A 20,021-nucleotide genomic window follows, 5' to 3' on the forward strand; every position below is an offset into this window, starting at 1 on the left:
AGGCCTGCGAGTCATGAAGGCCTTCTAAGAGCTACCAGAGCACATGAATGAAAGACAGATTCGTGCCCAGAACACAGTCCGACAAGACCCATACGGGTCTGTGGCTGTAAAGAACGGAACGGTGGCATGGTGCCTGGACAGTGGGGTGTCCGCCTGGAAACAAACAATAAAACTGAGTCAAAGATTTTAGTTTAAAATATGAAAGTAGGGAAGTGCTGGATAAAAGAGGTTATTTCCCATAACGTCAGCGTCAAAGTCTGAGTCTAATACAAGTCCAAAATCTGTGGAACATTGACAAATTTAGCTATGGAAAAACAACACATTTCTCCCTTTTAACTCAAAAAGACAATTAGAAGAGAATTATACGCTCTCAAAATACTGTCATCCTCAATATATTACAGCAAATAAAGTCAAGAGTCAGCCAAACAGAAAAATGCAGGTGGCTCTTTAACAGGAAAAGCTGCTCGAGCTCTGACTCCATATAAGAGAAATGAAATTAAAACAACAGTAAGAAACCATATTTTTTTTTTAAAGATTTTATTTATTTATTCGACAGAGATAGAGACAGCCAGCGAGAGAGGGAACACAAGCAGGGGGAGTGGGAGAGGAAGAAGCAGGCTCACAGCAGAGGAGCCTGATGTGGGGCTCGATCCCATAACGCCGGGATCACGCCCTGAGCCAAAGGCAGATGCTCAACCGCTGTGCCACCCAGGCGCCCCAAGAAACCATATTTTTAACCTATCGATGAGTAAAAAGGATCCGCAGATCTGGACAACAACCCGTTCAAAAGGCTACAAGCAAACAGGCACTCCACTACGTGTCGTCGGGAGAATAAATGGACACCACTGCCCGAAGGGAAGTCAGCAATACATACCACAATTCTTTAAGTATGCATGAATTTTTTTTCCTTTGTTATTAAGCACATTAGTGATACAACTAATGAAATCTGAGTAAGATCTGTGGACTGGACCAATTTTAACACCCTGATGTTGATGACCGTCCTATGATTATCTAAGACAGTTTATCTTGGCCTTAGGAAATACACACTGAAGTATTTAGAGTCAAAGCGGTTTTAGATAAATTTATATTTATTATTGTTTGTATTAGCAAAAGACTGCAAATAATCTAAATAATTATTTATCCATAAAAGGGAACAATCCCTAGACATTTTTTAAAATAAGATAGCAAGGGGGGGGAAGTAAACTGCAAAAAAGATATACGTATACAGTATGCCCCCCATCCTGCTAAAAACCAATATAATACATAATATATAGCTATATGCCCTTGCTCATTTAAAAAACGGCCCAGTGGCCGCCCAGACTCTGGGGCCGGGGCGGGGGCGGGTGGTTCGTGGAGGACAAGGATGAACAGGGGTTGTTCACCATACACCATTTTAGATCTTTTGAATTATGTGACATGAGCCACTTCTACCTATTTAAAAAAATAATTTTCGGGGCGCCTGGGTGGCATAGCGGTTAAGCGTCTGCCTTCGGCTCAGGGCGTGATCCCGGCGTTATGGGATCGAGCCCCACATCAGGCTCTTCCGCTACGAGCCTGCTTCTTCCTCTCCCACTCCCCCTGCTTGTGTTCCCTCTCTCGCTGGCTGTCTCTATCTCTGTCGAATAAATAAATAAAATCTTTAAAAAATAATAATAATAATTTTAGAATATATGTATTTCTTCAAGCAGTCAGTTACCATGTGTCAGGCACCATTCTACACGGCTTCCATGGATTTTCTCATTCGGTTGTCTCCCATTTTTTCTGTCATTGCCCCATGTCAAAGATAACAAAGCTGACATTTTATTTTGTTAGATTTTTTTTATTTTTAAGTCATCTCTACAACCAACGTGGGGCTCGAACTCACAATCCCGAGATCAAGAGTCACCAGCCAGGCGCCCCTAAAGCTGACATTTTAAAGGTTAGCTAACTTGCCCAAGGTCAGGTGCCAGTCAATGGAAAGTCAAGGCACATACTGAAGTCTGTAATTCTAGAGTCTGAGCGTACTTTTCTCAGGAAAAGTCTGTCCTCCAGCCCGACTTCAAGGAGAGCATTTACCAGGTACCCCTGCAGGCATGCTCCTGCCCTGCAAGGAGACAGGCTACACACGTGCTGGGACTCGCCCCTGCGTTCGTGTACGAGGCAGACACCGTGCAGATTCATCCCATGGGGGTAAGAACACTCAGAAACGCCTGCGTTCGAGGGGTGCCTGGCTGGCTCAGTTGGAAGAGCATGCGACTCTTGATCTCAGGGTTGTGAGTTTGAGCCCCATGTTAGGTGAAGAAAATTTCTTTAAATAAATAAATAAATAAATAAATAAAATCTTTAAAAAAAATAAATAAATAAAAGAAATTCTGCATTCAAAAGACAGCAGGGCCTGTATTGAGGTATTTTTACCAGGTAAAGAAGCAAGAGCCAGGAATGAAGTTCCGGAAGCTTAAAGTCCACAACGGCCAGAGTGTGGCATGTCAGGCAGGGACCAGCACGCGTCCAAGCTTGGGGCCGACAGGGCAAGGTGCTGGAAAACTGCGCGCCACGAGAGATTTGCAGCAGGACGAAAACAAAGGTGTCCGAGACGTGTCCTCCTCACTCTTCGGTCAGGCTCCTCACAAGAGCACCTACTGCGATGCAGCCAGCTCCATCTTCACGTCAGCTGTGGCCGTGCTGGAGGACAGGGGTGACAAGGGGACAGGGACCCGAGCCCTGCAGGTGGGAGCAGGACTGAGGGACGGGAAGATGCCTGTGGACTGTTCGGTGGGGCCAGAGGGCACCCACTGTACTCAGAGAACAGTCAGGCAATTCTGGGGCAGCATCCAAGTGCTGGCTCAGACACAGGACAGAGGGACCTGGCTGATTTCCAGCGACGAACGATTTCCCCTGAGGCTACAGGTGCTGCAGAAGCTCCAGCCCAGGCGACAGACAATGACAGTCACAGAAAGTTGTTCTGCTTTCAAGCAGCAAAACATTAATTTAATACAGATACTCAGACCTAACTACTGTTCAACATTAACTCATCAGGGAGACGCTCCTTTCTTGGGATTCAGGTTCAGACGCTGGATCTCCGAAGAGACAGACCTTCGAACGAAGGAAAGCAGCCCTAGTCTTCCCTTACTCCTTGTCATAGAATATTTCACAACATGGCCTAAGTCTGGTTTTTATTGTTGTTGTTGTTGGCATTCTGTCAGCAGTGGCCAGAAACCCTGGGGAGGAGGTCTGCCCCTCTGAATCCTCGAGGCCACAGACTCGGCTGGTGGGTCACGGTGTGAGGCACAGAGCAGAGAGGCTGCAGGAATGCGCGAATAAAAGCTCGCCGCGGGCACCGCGCATTCCAAACTGGTGCACTCGTGCCGCCGCATCTTACAAACCCCTCACTGTACGCTCTCAGCAGTGACGTGTCAGAGCCTTCAAGTGGGTGGGCTTATGTCCCTTGCACGGCCAGTGACGGGGTTTATAAATAGGCCGCCCGGCCACATGCCAACAGAACTGGCACAGGAAGAGCCGTGCGACCACTCACTTGAATCGTACACGCTGATAAAATGAGCCTAGTAGAATTGCTGTGTCCAGTCCCAGTCGCCTGGGTTTTCCAGCATTGATCGAGAGCACGCTGTTGACTTCCCGGCTAGATTCTCTAAGCCGGAAATGGAAGAGCGTGTCATTTGTAGCTGGCTGGACTAAATTAAGAACGAGGAGATCAAGGACGCTCAAGAGGCAACAGCAGGTGTAAGGGGTGCTGGTGTCAGGTTGAGGCTCCTAACTCACGATGGTGATGACATCTCCTCCAACGTTATTGGGTTTTTCAGGATCACTTCACATTTGGAAACTGCCTACAGGGCTCTCAGAGCAGCAAAAGCTAACACAGAGGCCACTGTGTTGGCTGTTACGAAAAACTGACTTCTGATGAAGAACATGGGTTTGGAAATGAGGGTGAAGATGAAGCCATGTTTGTAGAGAACACAAAACAGCTGACGTCACTGCTGGGCACACTCCAGTTTCCCCAGAGGGACTGCAGGCTTCCATGCTGGGCCTAGTCGGATGCTGAAAACGGGTGGGCTACACGCTTTATGCAAGTGGGGGTGGCAATGAAACTGCTCTACAGGTTGCCAGAAGCTCTTCCAGCATCTCACGGAGCTCTCTTCTCAGATGGGGCTTCGAGAGCCAGTGCTCTGTAACACGGGACGGGAGCTTTGGTAACGGCGGCGTGCGTTCTTCTCCGTGGAGATCCGAGTTCTTCGAAACTTGCTAGATAGGACAAGTTTTCGCTGTTGAACCCAACATGTCCTTCACACACTGATGGCTGTCCTGGGTCACGGGCGTCTGGGGCCTTCTGTGGCAAAAGTACAGAGGAGAACCGCTTACCTGCTTTCTAGATCTGTCGAATCTCTCAACAAACAAAGGAATCTTTCCGCTGAGGGTATTCTGAATAGAATACCTGATTCATTAGAGCTTAGTCCACCTGAGAATGGTGAGCAATGGTGAGCAGTCCTTAGGAAGCAGCTTGTGATCAGTTACGTACTTAGGAGATGGCTGGAATGCTGGCTGTTCAGTGACCACCCAGCAGGAGGGAAGCAAGCACTCAGTGAGGCAGCCCCTAACTGCCGCTCATGGAGAAGTTTAAAATTCTCTTAGAATAACCGAGCTGGTGCACGATGAAGAAAGGCAAGCATCTCCAGCAGACGGAAGGCACGCCATTGGATGTGCCAATGGGACCCACAAAGCTTTTTGCAACAGAATGAGAAAGAATGTGTCAGTTCCAAAGTTTATCTGGCCTGCTCGCAGACACTCTTGCGAGCTCTCACCGTCCCTTACAAAGGGACACTCAGAAGGGGAGTTCCCACTCTCCTCCTTTCCATGATTACTCGCCTAGAGGAAGAAGCTCTGCTCATCCCATCCACCTCAGAGCACTCACTCCAAGCCTGAAGCACCAGACCTCCAGGAGTTCATGCCTTTGATCAAAGGTAAGACACAGGACTCCTGGTTTATACTACATATGGTCGTGCCTCTGCTTCGTGCAATGCTGGGAGTGCTGCCCCGACAAGAAACAACCAGTCCGCTGCTTCCGAGAGGGGTCATGCTGCCTTTCCGCAAACGGTGAAGGAGCCCAGTCAGAGCAAGCAGGGTGCAGAGCACGTGACTAAGGAGCAGTCCGACATCCGGACCCTCCTGCACGGAGGATGCGCTCTATCGCCCTCTCCAAGCTGGTACGACTCCAGGGAGGCAAAGATGGGCCAGCAGGGTCCACTGGGTCTGTTCCTCAGTACAGCGCCCTACGTGGTCCCCAGCACCTTCAGAATGCACCTCTAACCAGACAGATGCACGCACTGCAGGCTTCACCTGGGGGTGCAGTGACCCTGGAAGGGAGCCCAAAGTGTTGGGTCTTCAACAAGAACACGTCCCCTCCTACGTAGCTCCAGAAATAATTCAGAAGTTTTGGAAAGTGCTCCAGAAGCCTGACGCTACAGTTCTTAAAAATGACTCAAAGGTGTCCCTCTGGAGAGGAAAGCCGTCACAGCTGCTCTCCAATGCCTGCCAGGGAGCTCAGTTAACGATTTATAAAGAAGGAATTTTTCTGTGCCATTCACACCGATCTTTTTAACACTGCTTTGAGTTTCTTGCACATTATGACTTTTCTCTAAAACAGGTGTGATTCTCCCCAAATACAGATAAGTGACAACAAGAGAAGTTGCTTACATGCCAACTCAAATTGTTGCACATGAAAATGCTGCAGAAGTATGAGGAGAACACAATAACCAAAGTAATGTTTTCTAGACAGCATTTCTTGTTTTAACACCAGCATACATTCTATAAAAGAGAACGGTTTTATAACTTAACTGATTTAAAAGTAAGTACGGGTATTATCCATTTTTTTAATAAAAAAGGTATTTAATTAAGTGAAATTAAAAAAAAAGAATATTGGCCAAGCAAATTCAAAAATGTGTCATAAAGAAAAAAGACTCTGGTCTAAGAAGGTAAAATCTCTGTGGCCTTAAGAAAGATTTCTACACAGAATAGCTGTACCATCGTCATCCTTAAAAGAGTAAGTCACCAGCTTTCCAAAACACCTTTCCTTGTGATTTCTAGAGAGCCAATATTTTACTGCAATAAATTTCAAACTTTGTAATGATGATTTATATGTCACAAGTCATACGATAAATACAAAAGCATTTGCTAAATTTTGAATTAATATACAAAATACCTCTTAAAATAACGAAACGAACTCTACTAAACCCTTCTCTCTCACTCAACTACGTAAGCCGAATAGTGACAGCTTAAACAGCAGAGCGCGTGCAACGTGGGACACGCACCAGGTGACTTTGGAGCTGCTAAGAAGAGGTTACACTCACATCTGCTCAGGGTGCCAACCGGCCCTCAACTCCCCTTGCACAGCTAGTCCCAGAAAGAGTCACTACACTAAATGTGTTCTTCTCCCTACAAAGTTTTAATCAGAAGAAACACCTTTCTACAGAAACGCACCCCCACTAATTATCTCATGACACGTGAGGGATCACTCAGAAAAAAAACGCTGGCTCTAAACTCGTACTGAGGATCACATTTAAGGGAAAATTCACTAGAATCGCACGAACCTGCTCAGTAGTCTATGCACGTATGTAATTTATTCGGGCACTTCAAAAATGAACAGCCAGAACCTCTGCGGCCTCTACAGGCGGAATGCTCCCCATTAAAATCACGTGCGCTAACAGTAACCCCATCTGGAAACCACTGCCCAATGCTCAGGGCACGAGCAAACATCCAGTGGCGGCCAGGATGGAGCGCGCCTTCCTCCGTCTACGGGGCCACTCCTGCTCGGGGTCCTGCGCAAGTCTGGCCTTTGATCTGGAGAAGCCTGTGCGTGGGCAGCCCGGTCAGAGTAACTCTGAAGGTTTTAGCGCAGGAACTACAGACGGCAGCCAGCGCTCCCTCACAGGACAGGCTTCACAGGCTGGGAATTTCCATCCATTTACTGGGAGCACAAGAAGCAGATATTCAAAGACAACGCAAGGTAACTTACAACCTAGAAGGCTTCATATCGTAAATAAAAACATGGGGAAAAGGTGCTTTTCCCCCTTCTTTCCTCTCTGGACACCAGGAATCCCCAGATGATAAACCGCTTTGATTCTATCATCCTGTGTTTCAATTGGGGATGAGGGGACAGATCAGGGAAAAAGGGGAGTAGAACTGCCATGTTCTGTGGGTGGAAACAGGGATCTCACAACCACACGTCAACACTGAAAAAAGACACGCTCATAAGGAAGTGCTTGGGTGGAAACAGGGATCTCACAACCACACGTCAACACTGAAAAAAGACACGCTCAGAAGGAAGTGCTCAGGTGGAAACAGGGATCTCACAACCACACATCAACACTGAGAAAAGACACGCTCAGAAGGAAGTGCTCGGGTGGAAACAGGGATCTCACAACCACACGTCAACACTGAGAAAAGACACGCTCAGAAGGAAGTGCTCGGGTGGAAACAGGGATCTCACAACCACACGCCAACACTGAGAAAAGACACGCTCAGAAGGAAGTGCTCGGGTGGAAACAGGGATCTCACAACCACACATCAACACTGAGAAAAGACACGCTCAGAAGGAAGTGCTCGGGTGGAAACAGGGATCTCACAACCACACGCCAACACTGAGAAAAGACACGCTCAGAAGGAAGTGCTCGGGTGGAAACAGGGATCTCACAACCACACGCCAACACTGAGAAAAGACACGCTCAGAAGGAAGTGCTCAGGTGGAAACAGGGATCTCACAACCACACATCAACACTGAGAAAAGACACGCTCAGAAGGAAGTGCTCGGGTGGAAACAGGGATCTCACAACCACACGCCAACACTGAGAAAAGACACGCTCAGAAGGAAGTGCTCGGGTGGAAACAGGGATCTCACAACCACACATCAACACTGAGAAAAGACACGCTCAGAAGGAAGTGCTCGGGTGGAAACAGGGATCTCACAACCACACATCAACACTGAGAAAAGACACGCTCAGAAGGAAGTGCTCAGGTGGAAACAGGGATCTCACAACCACACATCAACACTGAGAAAAGACACGCTCAGAAGGAAGTGCTCGCAGAGATGAGAGCGTTCGTAATTCCACGTTTTGCAGCAAGAAAGCATTCACTCCCCAAGACACCTGGGAGAAGCAGAATAGTCAGAGTCACTAAGAAAACATTTCTAGAGGAACGCTCTTGCCCAAAAGACAGAAACCTATTTCATTGGGGAAGGATTTAATGATGCCTGGCCTGTGCAAGAGCCATACTGAAGCCCATGGGATCTTCAGAGACAAACAGAATGTATTCTAGCCGTACAACGGTCCACACGAGGGACTGCAGGGTCAGAAACATTCCAAGTGCTCCGAGTACCGAGAAGAGGAAGGGCAGAGCCCAGAGTCTCCTCCAGGTTCTGCTCTGGTTCAATGACCACCGGAGCTCTCCGAGACAGCGGGAGAGAAGGGGAGAAAGGAGACACTCCCATCACAGAAAGCCTATGGGAAGGATGGCCTGTTCGCACACCATGGGAGCCCGGCCTCACTGTGACATCAGCTTGCGTCCCCAAGTCCAGGACAGGGCCTGGCCGCACACACGGGGCAGGTTATGGAAAGCTCGACAGCCCACACCACGGAGCTGGAGGGGAGCACGGGGGAAACAGCTGAGGGTCCAGCCCAGGAGCCACGCTTACAAGTCAGGAGACGGCAGTGCCGTGGTGAAGAAGGGGCAAAAGTGGCCAGAATGTGGCTGCAGGGAGAAGCGGCCAAGATGACCTGGTGACGAGCCAGGGGGACTGCCAGGAGGACACACTAATCACAGGGAAAAAGGCAGCCCAAATTTACAACTGTCGAGGTTTTAATTTTAAATATCAAACAAATAGGTCGATACTATCAGAACATTCAACAAACATATCGCCTTCAAAAGAAAAAATAAGCAATATGCCTTCCAAAACGTGTAAACCTTAAAGCATATTAAAATTACCAGGTAGAAATGGTGATTTCTTCTTTATAATTTTTTTTTCTTTTTTATCCAACTTCTCTGGGCTTCCTTGGTCTTTTTCGTGCTCTGCCTCAGTGGGGTGGGTCTGCTCGCTGGAAGCGTGAGGGGTGTCGGGATTCTGGCCCTGCGCCGAGGGTGTCCTGGCGTGGCTGGTGTCGTGAGCATGCGCTGCAGCTGGAATTGAAGACAGCCCACTGTTTTCTAAGGCTTGCTGAGACAGAACAGAACTAACAGGTTAGGAGGCGGGAGGCCCGAATCTGCCTACCACAATCAATTACAGAGATGCAATCAGGCTTTGCCCCCAGAATCCTAATTCCGCCCTACTAGCAGTAAAAATCTGCGCTGCCAACAGCCGTTTATAGGCTAGACCCCCAACTCCCTGAAGCTGAAATGTCCCTTCTGCAAGCTGACAGCTCACCTCCCCCCAAAATACAGTATGGTAAATTAAAAGGAACTGGAATTAGTTAATTTGACATTTAGAAACTTTACCTCAGACCTCTTTGGTTCTCTCTAAACCGGTCTGGGAATCACTGTTTTAAGTTACAGTGGGTTCACCCTTAAGACTTTGGCTGTCATGTCCTCGAGACTCTTTACACCAACTTGTCACCCCAAATGTACAGGTAGGTGACAGGTTAGTTTGTACAGCTGGTTACTAAACAGGGAGGAGAATGCAGGCCAGCTCTCTTTGCAAATGAAAGACCTGAGGCTAAAGCTGGACTGGCGTAGAAAAATTAGAAAAGCGTGCTCTGCCCCATTTCCTTCTCCTCTCCCACGTGGGCGTGGCCCGTTCACACGCTGCTGAGAGAGGCAGACTGACTCCAATAGTTACAGGAGAGAGAAGAAGTTCTGAAAAGCCTATTTATTTCTTCTTAAGTAAATCACTTACAGAGTAAATTAAGTTTTAAACCTTTTTAAAATTTATAGATTAACTGTTTAGAATTCTGCACTGTCCATAAGCATACTTTGTTCCAACAGAATGTTTTCAATTAGGACGCATATCTAATGACGATTCCTTTACTTGGACAAGCCCTGCCCACATATTTTTCGGACAAGCACAGATGAGAGCAGGAAGGTGCGCCTCACCTGTAAAATGTCCTGGTTGATGCCCACGGTGATGCTGAGCTGCTGGCTGGGCTGCGGGGGCTGGCTGGACTCCGCCGGCCCCGGCTCCGAGAGCTCCAGGAGCTGCTGGATGACGTCGGTCACGGCCTGTGAATTCTGCTGGCTCGACGCAGACGTGACGTGAACTTCCGTCTGCTGGAGAGGTAACGTCTGAAACAGCGTGGCCTGAAACGCAGCAGCATTGTCATTGAAAACGTAAGAAGTACATCAATTTGTACTTCAACTTAAAGGAAAAAAAAAAAAAAAGAAAGAACAGGCACATCTTCCTTATGAGCATTAAAATCTAACAATATCCCAAACATAAATTTTAAATAAAATGCCTCACTGACTTTTACGTTAGGCACACTATGGGCTCTTAAAGGAACATATTGAATGAACTGTCGCACCACGCGTTTCAAAGGTTTCCTGAGTGACAGGAGAGACATCAGCTCAAGGTGGGGGTGTGAGCTCACAGGCCTCACCTCCCTGCTCGTCCAGTAAAACACAGAAACAAAAGGGTTACAAAATAAAGAAAACAAGAGAGAAACCACTGTGGACAAAATAATACAGGAAATTTCTGGAAAAGAGGGGCACCGGAGGCATAAATGCTCGGGAAAGCCACAGCCGAGAACATGCAAGGAGAGAGCCGCTCTGACTGCCCAGACACTCGGGAGTGCGAAACGCCACGCGGAAAGGAGGTGGAAGTCAGAGCCGGCATTCTGTGTGATGTGCGAAGGTGGCCGCAGGACACACAACCTGGGCGGGCCTAACGCACGGGGATGCCGTCGCTGAGCGTACAGCGGCGCTCACTCACCGCCGGGACCCGGCGCCACACCAGCGCAAGGCTCGGGCACCACGCGACGCTCTGTGGCTCTGGGGAGGGTGGGGGCGCGTATGTGGGCGTTCTCTGTACTTTCTGCTCAACTCCTCTGTCAACCCGAAACTGCTCTAAGAAAGACAGTCTATTAAGTAAGAAAATGGAAGTGACAGAAAAATACTTAGGACTGATGATAAGCCTTCTCTCCCCACAGAAGGGATGATGGGCACCTACCCTGAGGCAACAAAATGGGGGATCACCTCTAAAAGAGATAAAAATGAATACTTGGGGAGAATTGGGGCACCTTTTGTGGCCCTTAGCTCCCCAATGAAACAAAACGTCTCTACATCCTGCCACCAGGGACCCCAAATTTAAGAGCTGGCTCCCCGGGCACCCAGCAGCTCCATCCGTGCATGGACAGCCCCCACACAGAGGACTGGGGCCTCGTTCTCAAACACAGACCAGACTCCACACACTACAGGCCATGTGGAACGGGAAGGGGTGCGGGGAGACCCAAGGCCCATCACTCAAGCAGCAGAAGAGAACTTTAAAAAATGAAACACGAATTAGGTTTCAGAAGAAACTGCACCAAACCAGAAGAGAAAGAGGCAATCAGATCACGAAGGAACGTTCTCAGAAGTTAAAAGTCTTAGCAGCTTGAAAAAATTTCAATGAAAGAGTCATAAGACTGAGTTGAAGAAAACCCTCGAAAGTGGCACAAGAAGGCCTAGAGTCAGGAACTGTGAGAGGCAGAATCAGACACACAGAGAACTCGCCCCGGGGCTGAGCAGTGATTCCCAGACATGACACCTGGCTGAGACGCTCTTTCACACTCAAACTCGGGTAAAACGTAGGGCAGATTCCAGGTTTCCAAACGTTTCTGGTTTTTATTGAACATACAAAATTTTAGGATGATCTGATTATTCCAGGTGATTCACCACATCTACATACTGACTTGCATATTGCCAAAGAAAATGGTGAAAATCTAGTATTTGATTGATTCACACATTGGAAATCTTATTTAAGAAACAATCCAAAATACAATTTAAGACTTCATTATTAGACTCTAATCATTCTCCAGTTTTAGAACTTATTGACGACAGGCTCCCTCACCAGGAGTAAGGTGAGGAACCATCCCAAGCTGCCAATACTGTGAGAAAAGAGAAAACACAAATGGTAAATGCGAAAGTAAAGCTCGGGAACTAAACACTAATGAGTTTCCACGCTGGGGGGGCAGGTGCTGACGACACAAACCACCAAGAGCCAGCTCACGAGCGTGCGAATGCACGGTCCACTGTTGTGCACTTAGACTCGGCCGCCGCCTACCAACTGCGAGGAGAGGAGAGGTAACAGACCGAGGCAGAGCTGAAGACGCCCACCAGAACCCAACACAAGCGTGGGAGCGTGTGTCCTACACCTTTACACAATTGAGTTTCCCAAAAGGCCAGGGCCTCAGGAAAAATTGCCACTGTCCCATCAGATGTGGAGAAATATTATTTTAAAAGGATAACTGCTTCTTCAATCATGACGCAGGGATAAAGAATATTCAATAGTACTCATCAATAACACTGCAGGAATTACAATTTCATAAATTCATGGTTACATTTTGTGTGAATTTCATTGGTTCAGATGACAGTCCATAACTCAGGATCATCTGATACTATTGTGAGGTTTAAACAGATCGATTTTCTTTCACTAATTAAAAAAATAAGAAAGTACCCTTACCTCCTTATAGAAAAGTTTCATAGCACCTTTGTGGTACTAAATAATATTCTAAATAATATTCCATTTTAGGGGTCACAGTTAAGATGACCAATTTTGGTAAAAGGTTATATCCCCCAATCAAGCAGCTTGCCAGACTCACCGTTAGAACGTGAGCGGTCTCCGTAGAGCTTGCTGGATTCTGTGGTCCGCCCATGTGCATCTTGCTGATATGAGTGTTCAAGCTACCTAGACTTTTAAATACACAACTACATTCTGTACAATTATAGGTGGGGCCATTCTTGACCTTAAAGAACAAAAAAGAAGAAACGATTTTTTTACAATTAACTAGTAGATAAAAATATTTAAATTAAGCAAATCATAATTTACCATTCCATTAAAAATGGCAGAAACAATTTAACCATTTAACATTACTTTTTCTTTCCAACTGGATAGCTCTAAAATCAATGACCCAACTCTTGCATCAACCTTGCCAGTGTGAAATTAATTGAAATTTCAAAGTCTTTTCTGTAAATTAGAACAGGTTCGGAAGTAAAAAGACATAGTTTCCAGTTATTGTAATTTGGTGAAAATAAGATAGCTGACTTACATTCTCAATTCCGTCAGTGGTTACACCAACATAACACAGGTGTAAGCAGCACTCTGAGTCTTTGGCTTGCCACCACATACACACTGGGAAGGAGGACCGTGCACTGTGTAAGTTTTCATCATCAATTCTAATACCTCATATCAGTAACTACTTTGTACAACTATGATAAAGCCAACAGGGGGACCCCAGAGTGGAGGGAAATGAAGCAGAACCTCCGGGTACACAGAAAGTGTCTGAACTATTCCTTTGCCATTATTCAAGCCCAGCAGTAATTATTCCTATAATTATGAAGTCTGGCTTGAAAACAGACTGGCCTTCTCTAAACATGGACATTCTGTTCCATTTCTAGCACCTTGTTAAGGACCAAATTTAAGGCTTTAGGTTCATCATAGGACTGGATAATATTTACAAACCAATCCTTAGAGGTCGTTTCTGGAACACGGCCAGCTGCCCCAACACAGATCCCAGGGGGTCTCAGGCTGGGTGCCGGGTGAGGCCCCACCCTCCTGGAGGGGTTTCCTGACCTCAGGAGCACTGGCGAGAATCTCATAAGGCTGCACGGGGGGCCCAGCGAGGTCTCTCTGGCTGCCAGGCAAGCAAACGGCCATCCCACAGCAATCGTCTGCACAGAGGCAGCACCCCCAGAATAACTAGTACAGGCCCCTTCTACTCTTCTGAGACCGAAAGGAAACCTCACTCCACACGATCACTGCCTCACTAATATTTATGTGTTCCTCCTCACGTGTCTGGGTCTTAGAATAGAAAACTTAGTTTTAAAAAGTAACTCGCAGGGCGCCTGGGTGGCTCAGTTGGTGAAGCTTCTGCCTTCGGCTCAGGTCATGATCCCGGGGTCCTGGGATCGAGCCCCACATCGGGCTCCCTGCTCAGAGGGGAGTCTGCTTCTCCCTCTGCCTACTGCTCCCCCTGCTTGTGCTCTCTCCCTCTCTCTGTCAAATAAATAAACAGAATACTTGAAAAAAAAAAAAGTAACTCGCATATGGAAGGCTGAATGTGTTTATAAACTATGTGAAGGATGCAGGGCTTTTTATTTCAGTGATACTGAAGCCATCAACGAAAAATTAAAAAGATACACATTTGCTTTTAAGAATATGAGTCTTCATTCTGCAAAACAGTTACATAAAATAAAATGATCTGTGATAAAAGTGTTTGTGTCGCTTAAATGTTAATTTATATTCTACAATTATACTATAAATAAAACACCAAATCAGGAAAGAGCAAAGGTTAACCTGCTTAAGAGAAATACTTCCAGACGTTTTACAAATTGGTATGACCTGCAGACAACAAGAAATGGTGACCATCAGTCTCACTGAAATAGTTCACACGCAGGGAAATACACAGACCAGGGCTCTGGCTGTAAAAATGTGAAGGAGGCCATGGGCTGAGTCTGGCAATAATAATAGTAAGAGGAGTATTTTTTCCTCAATTTATTTCTTTTCCTTCAATTTCTTACACTTGATAGTGTCTGTGTTTCAAGTTTGCTAAAGGAATGAAATGTTAACAATCAGATCGATGGATCATAACTAGCAGACATATTATGATTATTTTCAAACATTTATTCATCAAGGCCATAATAGCATCCATAAGACCACAAAAAGATAGTATTTTATATTTCTCCCATACATAAGCCAAAAAGATATCCATACAGATATATATATATATTTGTTTGCTTTCTTGTTTAAAACAAAGTCTGCTCTGCACAAACTCTAAATCTGCATTTTAAAAGTAGAAAAGCATTTCTCAGGCTCACTCATCAACTCCAGAGCCATGTACCGCAGCCCCACGAGCGCTACACAGACCCGAGTGCGACAGTTACCTCCGAGTGAACTCTCTGCACGTGTGACTGCAGATTCCCTTTCTGAGAAAAGGCAGCAGGACAAAAGGCACAGGCGTGGGGTTTTTCACCTGTATGCTTAATCATGTGAGTTTGCAATGCCCCCTTCTGGTTAAAAGCTTTCCCACATTCACTACATTTAAATGGCCTTTCACCTAGAGAGGAAGAAAAACGATCAAAATGTAATTCCACTTGGGTGAGCATCCTATGGGTTAAAGAGAAACACATTACCCCCAAACCCAAGACCCCAAACCTGGCTGTCCAGACAGAACACAGCCCCACACTGTAGACTCATGCATCTAACTGCCTACTCAAAATCTCAAAGTTAAGACCAAGGTCAGAGAGCAAAGGACAGAAAAGCCAACATTGCCTTCCAGGTCTAGCTAGCTCGAAGGCACATGTTCTCTCCTCTAAGCCGCATCATAACTCGCCCCAAAGGGAACGTATTTCATACCTGTGTGTATCCTAATATGACGAGTTAACTGACTCGGCTTTTGAAACGTCTTTCCACAGTGTGGGCATGAGTACGTGAATCCACTCCTGTCGATGTTCCGATTGTAAGACCTTGTACTTGACACCCTAGTACAACACAGGGGGAAATATTGATGAAGTCATCACCTCTGTATTACAATTTCAAAACTGAAATGCTGCCAGCAAGTGTGGCTGACTGGTGCTCAGAACACACTCTGATGAGAAATCAATCACATGGAAGTGTGAGTCCACACACACAGATACACACAGACATGCAGCTGTTTTGTGTGTTCATTACCATAAAATTCCTTTTTCCCGACCTAATGAAAAGATAAACATTGCTTTGTTTTCTTGGAGGGGAGAGGTGAGAACGTCCCTCTGGACACGGCTGTACCCGTGCTGCTCGGACGCGAAGGCGTGTGTGGGTACGATCCCTGCGCTGCCGCGTCCTGCTCCGCCCGCCGGTCTCCTTGCTCTCAACACCATCCACAGGCTGATGATCTCCAAGTTCTCCCTCCAGCAACCCTGACACCAACCCTAGACACCGCTCTCTCTGCCTGACGTCTCTGCGCTCGGCTCCCTGGCGGCTGCGAGCTGGGGTGAACCCAACAGGACTTTGTTCATCCCCCACCGGCTGCTCTCCCAGACAGAAGTAGCAGCTCCCAGTTGGGCAAGGTTAAACCGCAGGAGTCGCCCCAAATTCTCCCTCTGTCTCACCCTGATTTTCAAGTCCATCTCCAAAAGCTACTGGTTTCACTCAAAACACCTCCAAAGACACTGAGGCCTCTCCGCTCTCCAGTCCTCACACCGCCACCGTCTGCTGTGATGTTCACGGGCCTCCCTGCCTCAACGCCACCCCCAGCAGCCACGCCACAGGCAAAGTTGGGGCAGGCTTCCCACCACCCTTGGGATACAATCCTCATTCCCAGGATGGCTGCCTAAGGCCCTCAGCCCCTGAGCTCTGCCTCCCTCACACCCAGCACCAGCAACCCCCTCCACAGCGGGCTCCCAAGCACCAGCCTCCTCACCGCAGCTGGGCTGTGGCCACTGCTCTCCCCTTTGCTCCTCAGTTCAAACACCCTTCTCAGCTCGGCCCGAACAGCCCGACAATCTGCCCGCCCGGCCGGCACGCGCCAGAGCCATCCAGTCTTATTTCCTCCCCACACAAGCACTGTCCCGAAGCGTCACCCTGACTCATCTCCTGAATAAACCAGCACCCCACGAGGATGAGGCTATCTGGCTGGCCCGTCCCTCCATCCCAGAAGGGCCAGAAGCCAGGGCAGCTGAGTGCATGCTGACACCTAGACGAGGTTCGTCATCTTTCCAAAACCCTCGGAGACACACCCACACTGCCTGTGTTAAAACTCCATCCAATCAAAACCTAGCGCGACGGATCCCGGGACGCCCATCAGCCAACTGCAGACAAAGCGGAGGGAGCGGGAAGGGCGAGGCAGTGCAGGCCCTGGGGCGGGGGGGGGGGGGGGGGGGGTCCCACACCGCTACAACACAGCGCTGAGAGGGTAACAAATCCTACGAAGTCTTCACGCGGTTCATACGCGTTATTAACCAGTGTGGAAACAGTGGTTGTGGTCGTAGCTGTTGTTAGAAAGTACACGCACTCCTAAGATCGCCCCACGAGTGTGACAACTGAGCAGGGACCGGAGCACGAGGGGCCAGAAGGCGCTTTGTATTTCGTTTCATTGAGGAAATGACGCTTCGAAAAATACATATAACTAGGAATAAACCAGATATGAAACTTTGAAAGACACGTTAGGTTTTACTAGAAATAAATACATTAAATGTATTTAAATACAGTCACAGTTGCTAATATTATGAGCTCAAAAACCAGGCAATTAGGGTTTAAATCCTTGAGGCTCGAAGCCTCCGAGCTGTAAAACTGGAAAGTAACTCGGTCCTGTACGTAGAGCGGCTCAGCCCCGAAGTGGGGACGTAAAGCCTCCTCGTCTGACAGGGCTGCTTGCGATGGTTAAGCTTTACTCACACAGGCTTATATGCACACTAAGCGTGGTGTCAGGAACACAGAAGTTCTAAACGGGAGGCATAAACAGACCCGTGTGTGAAACAGGTGCCGCTCTGGCCCCTGTGGGTCTGCTCTACACACCCCACTACCCGCCTGCGAAAACGTTCTGCCCGTACCTTGTCCTACAACTTTCAACACTACGATACTCGCTAACAATTTCTACTCCCGCAGCCTGATGCCTACTTTAAATTTCTGAGCTTCTCTTTCTTACCGGACACAGGACTACACGTTTTAAAAGCTCTCCGGACACCACACCAGCTCAGCCGCTGTGTTGCTGTTTCTAAAGCAGATGATATTTTTAAGCAATCATAGCGAAGTACACCCATTTTTAATATGTTGTATGCATTTCTTCTTTTTTTACCAAGCCCAAGTCAAGGCGCATACCTAATTTTATAATGAGTCTTCGTGTGCTCCTTCAGCTGGGAGGACGTCTCGAACTCTCTCCTACAGGCCTTGCAGGCATGCAGCCGGCTCCCGGCCAGCTCCTGGCGGTGCTCCTCCATGTGTATGGCCAACTGGCTCTGCAGCGTGAACTCATCCCCACACTCCGAGCAGATGAGATTCTAAAAAGCAAAGACCATCCGTGAGCGGCGCAAACATTTCAAAGCCATGACGTCCCAAAACAACTGGTACTGCAAATGGTCAATACACAGATTACACTTTCCTCTGGAACAAACACTATTTCACTCTCGAAAAATGTGTCATTATGTCCAAATATGCATATATAAAAATCATCTTGACTGGAAGAAAAAGCAACAGGGAAGCGGATGAGAGAACGGTGCCATTTCTGAGCACATACTGGCTGCTGGGTACCTGGCATTTGGAATACCTGTGCTGAGGTGTTCATGGCCACAGAAGGGTCAGGACAGAACTCGGATTAAGATTAGAGTTAATAGACTACCTTAAAACAAAATGACAGCCCATAAATTTTTGAATGGAAACACTTATCATTGTTTCAGTGTGTTTCACAGGCAGCCTCTCATGGAGAAGTCAGGGACTCAGTCCAGACACAGCTTGCCCGGCACTTGAAACAGGTGTAGTCTAAATAGCGTGGTGGAAAAAGTATAAAATACACACAGGATTTCAAAGACTTACTGAGAAAAGCAAAGAACGTAAAACAGCTCAATTTTAACATGTGAATAGTATTTTAGATATAGTTTCAAAATAAAATATATTAAAATAAAATTTATTTCATCTGGTTTGTTTTTTAACTTTTTTAATATGGCTACTCTAAATTTTAAATGACTCCTCTGTCCATTAGGTAACAGCGGTCCATGTGTCCCGGAGCTGGGTTGGCTCACTACTAGCTATGGCATCTGGGTGTTAACCACGGGGATGTCACAGCACCTGCCCCAAAAGCGTTATCCAAAAGTTAAATAAAATGACGCGTGTAAGACGCTCAACAGAGACCGGGGCACAGAGGGAGAAGTCAGCCTGGCTCTCGGCAGGAGGAACCGTGGGCTGAGGACGAAGCTGGACAAGCAGACTCAGAGTCCCATCACACAGGTTTTTAAACCATTCTCAACACAGACTGTCCAAACACAGGGAAGAAAATGAGTGTAACCTGTCAATGAACAGAAACTGTTATTTCCAAATAACAACAAAAAACATAAAATAAATTTTATTTTAATGTATTTTATTTTGAAAATATATCCAAAATATTATTTACATATTAAAAGTTGAGCTAGCTCTTCCACCAGACTTTCTTCTAATTCCTGTACATAACAGCCCTGTAAATGTGAGTAAACCCCATTAAAATGAGTAGTTCATCGATATTGAGAGCATCTTTGGCAAAAAAAGACGAGCTGAAGGGAATATTCTGAGCAATCCAATAATGATTTCAACTTAAATAACTTTAAGTTAGTATTATTATATAATAATCTAAGGAAATAATGAGCTACTACACTGTCAGCATCTTGTTGATAATAAAGAAAACTCTTTTCAGGAAACTGTCAAAAAGAAAAAAATACCTATCAAAGTTTGCTGCATCTCTTTAAAACAAAACAAAACAAAAACAAAAACACTCCTAAATTTGTATGGCAAAATATTCATTTTCACTCAGGACTGCCCCAGGTGTCCCTTCTTGTAATTGTGAAATAAAACTTGGCTCCCCAGACCTGTCCTGTCCTCACCTTATTCTTTCATTGCTCTGGCTTAGACCCGTCTCTTTTTACTTACTTTTTTACCAAATGATCAGATTACTATATTTCAGGAGCTATCTACACTTGTCCATTCTCAGAGCACAGCTCCCTTATTTGGCAAAAGCAAGGGCAAGTACCCCAGGGCCACAAGCAGAACACAGCACATGGTGGAGAGTGTCAAATCTGTCTCTGCTTCACACCCAGAAAGCCCCAGGAGCCTGGCCGTGCCCCCCACCCGCTCCACCAGCTGGTGACACTTGAGGAAGCCCTAGCAAGGAGCCTGATACCTTGCTTCCTTCGCT

The 20,021-nt window shown here is 46.8% G+C and overlaps 1 protein-coding gene across 6 annotated transcripts in view; it reads right to left on the bottom strand.

Annotated features, from left to right (window-relative positions):
- The window catches only part of ZNF236 (zinc finger protein 236), a 106,531-nt gene that overhangs the window by 62,461 nt on the left and 24,049 nt on the right, over positions 1-20,021 (bottom strand). For 5 of the 6 annotated variants that reach the window (XM_048218519.2, XM_048218521.2, XM_026496498.4 and 2 more), the window contains exons 4-9: positions 17,963-18,141; positions 15,521-15,645; positions 15,049-15,221; positions 12,768-12,911; positions 10,069-10,272; positions 8,968-9,196 (exon numbers count right to left, since the gene is read on the bottom strand). In XM_048218519.2, coding sequence (XP_048074476.1) covers positions 8,968-9,196; positions 10,069-10,272; positions 12,768-12,911; positions 15,049-15,221; positions 15,521-15,645; positions 17,963-18,141 — 1,054 coding nt within the window. Of the gene's footprint in view, positions 1-8,967; positions 9,197-10,068; positions 10,273-12,767; positions 12,912-15,048; positions 15,222-15,520; positions 15,646-17,962; positions 18,142-20,021 lie in introns of those variants that run through there. The other variant, XM_044383099.3, reaches the window with a different exon arrangement.

Source organism: Ursus arctos, unplaced genomic scaffold (genome assembly GCF_023065955.2).
Source record: "Ursus arctos isolate Adak ecotype North America unplaced genomic scaffold, UrsArc2.0 scaffold_17, whole genome shotgun sequence".
In the NCBI taxonomy this organism is placed as follows: Eukaryota; Metazoa; Chordata; class Mammalia; order Carnivora; family Ursidae; genus Ursus; species Ursus arctos.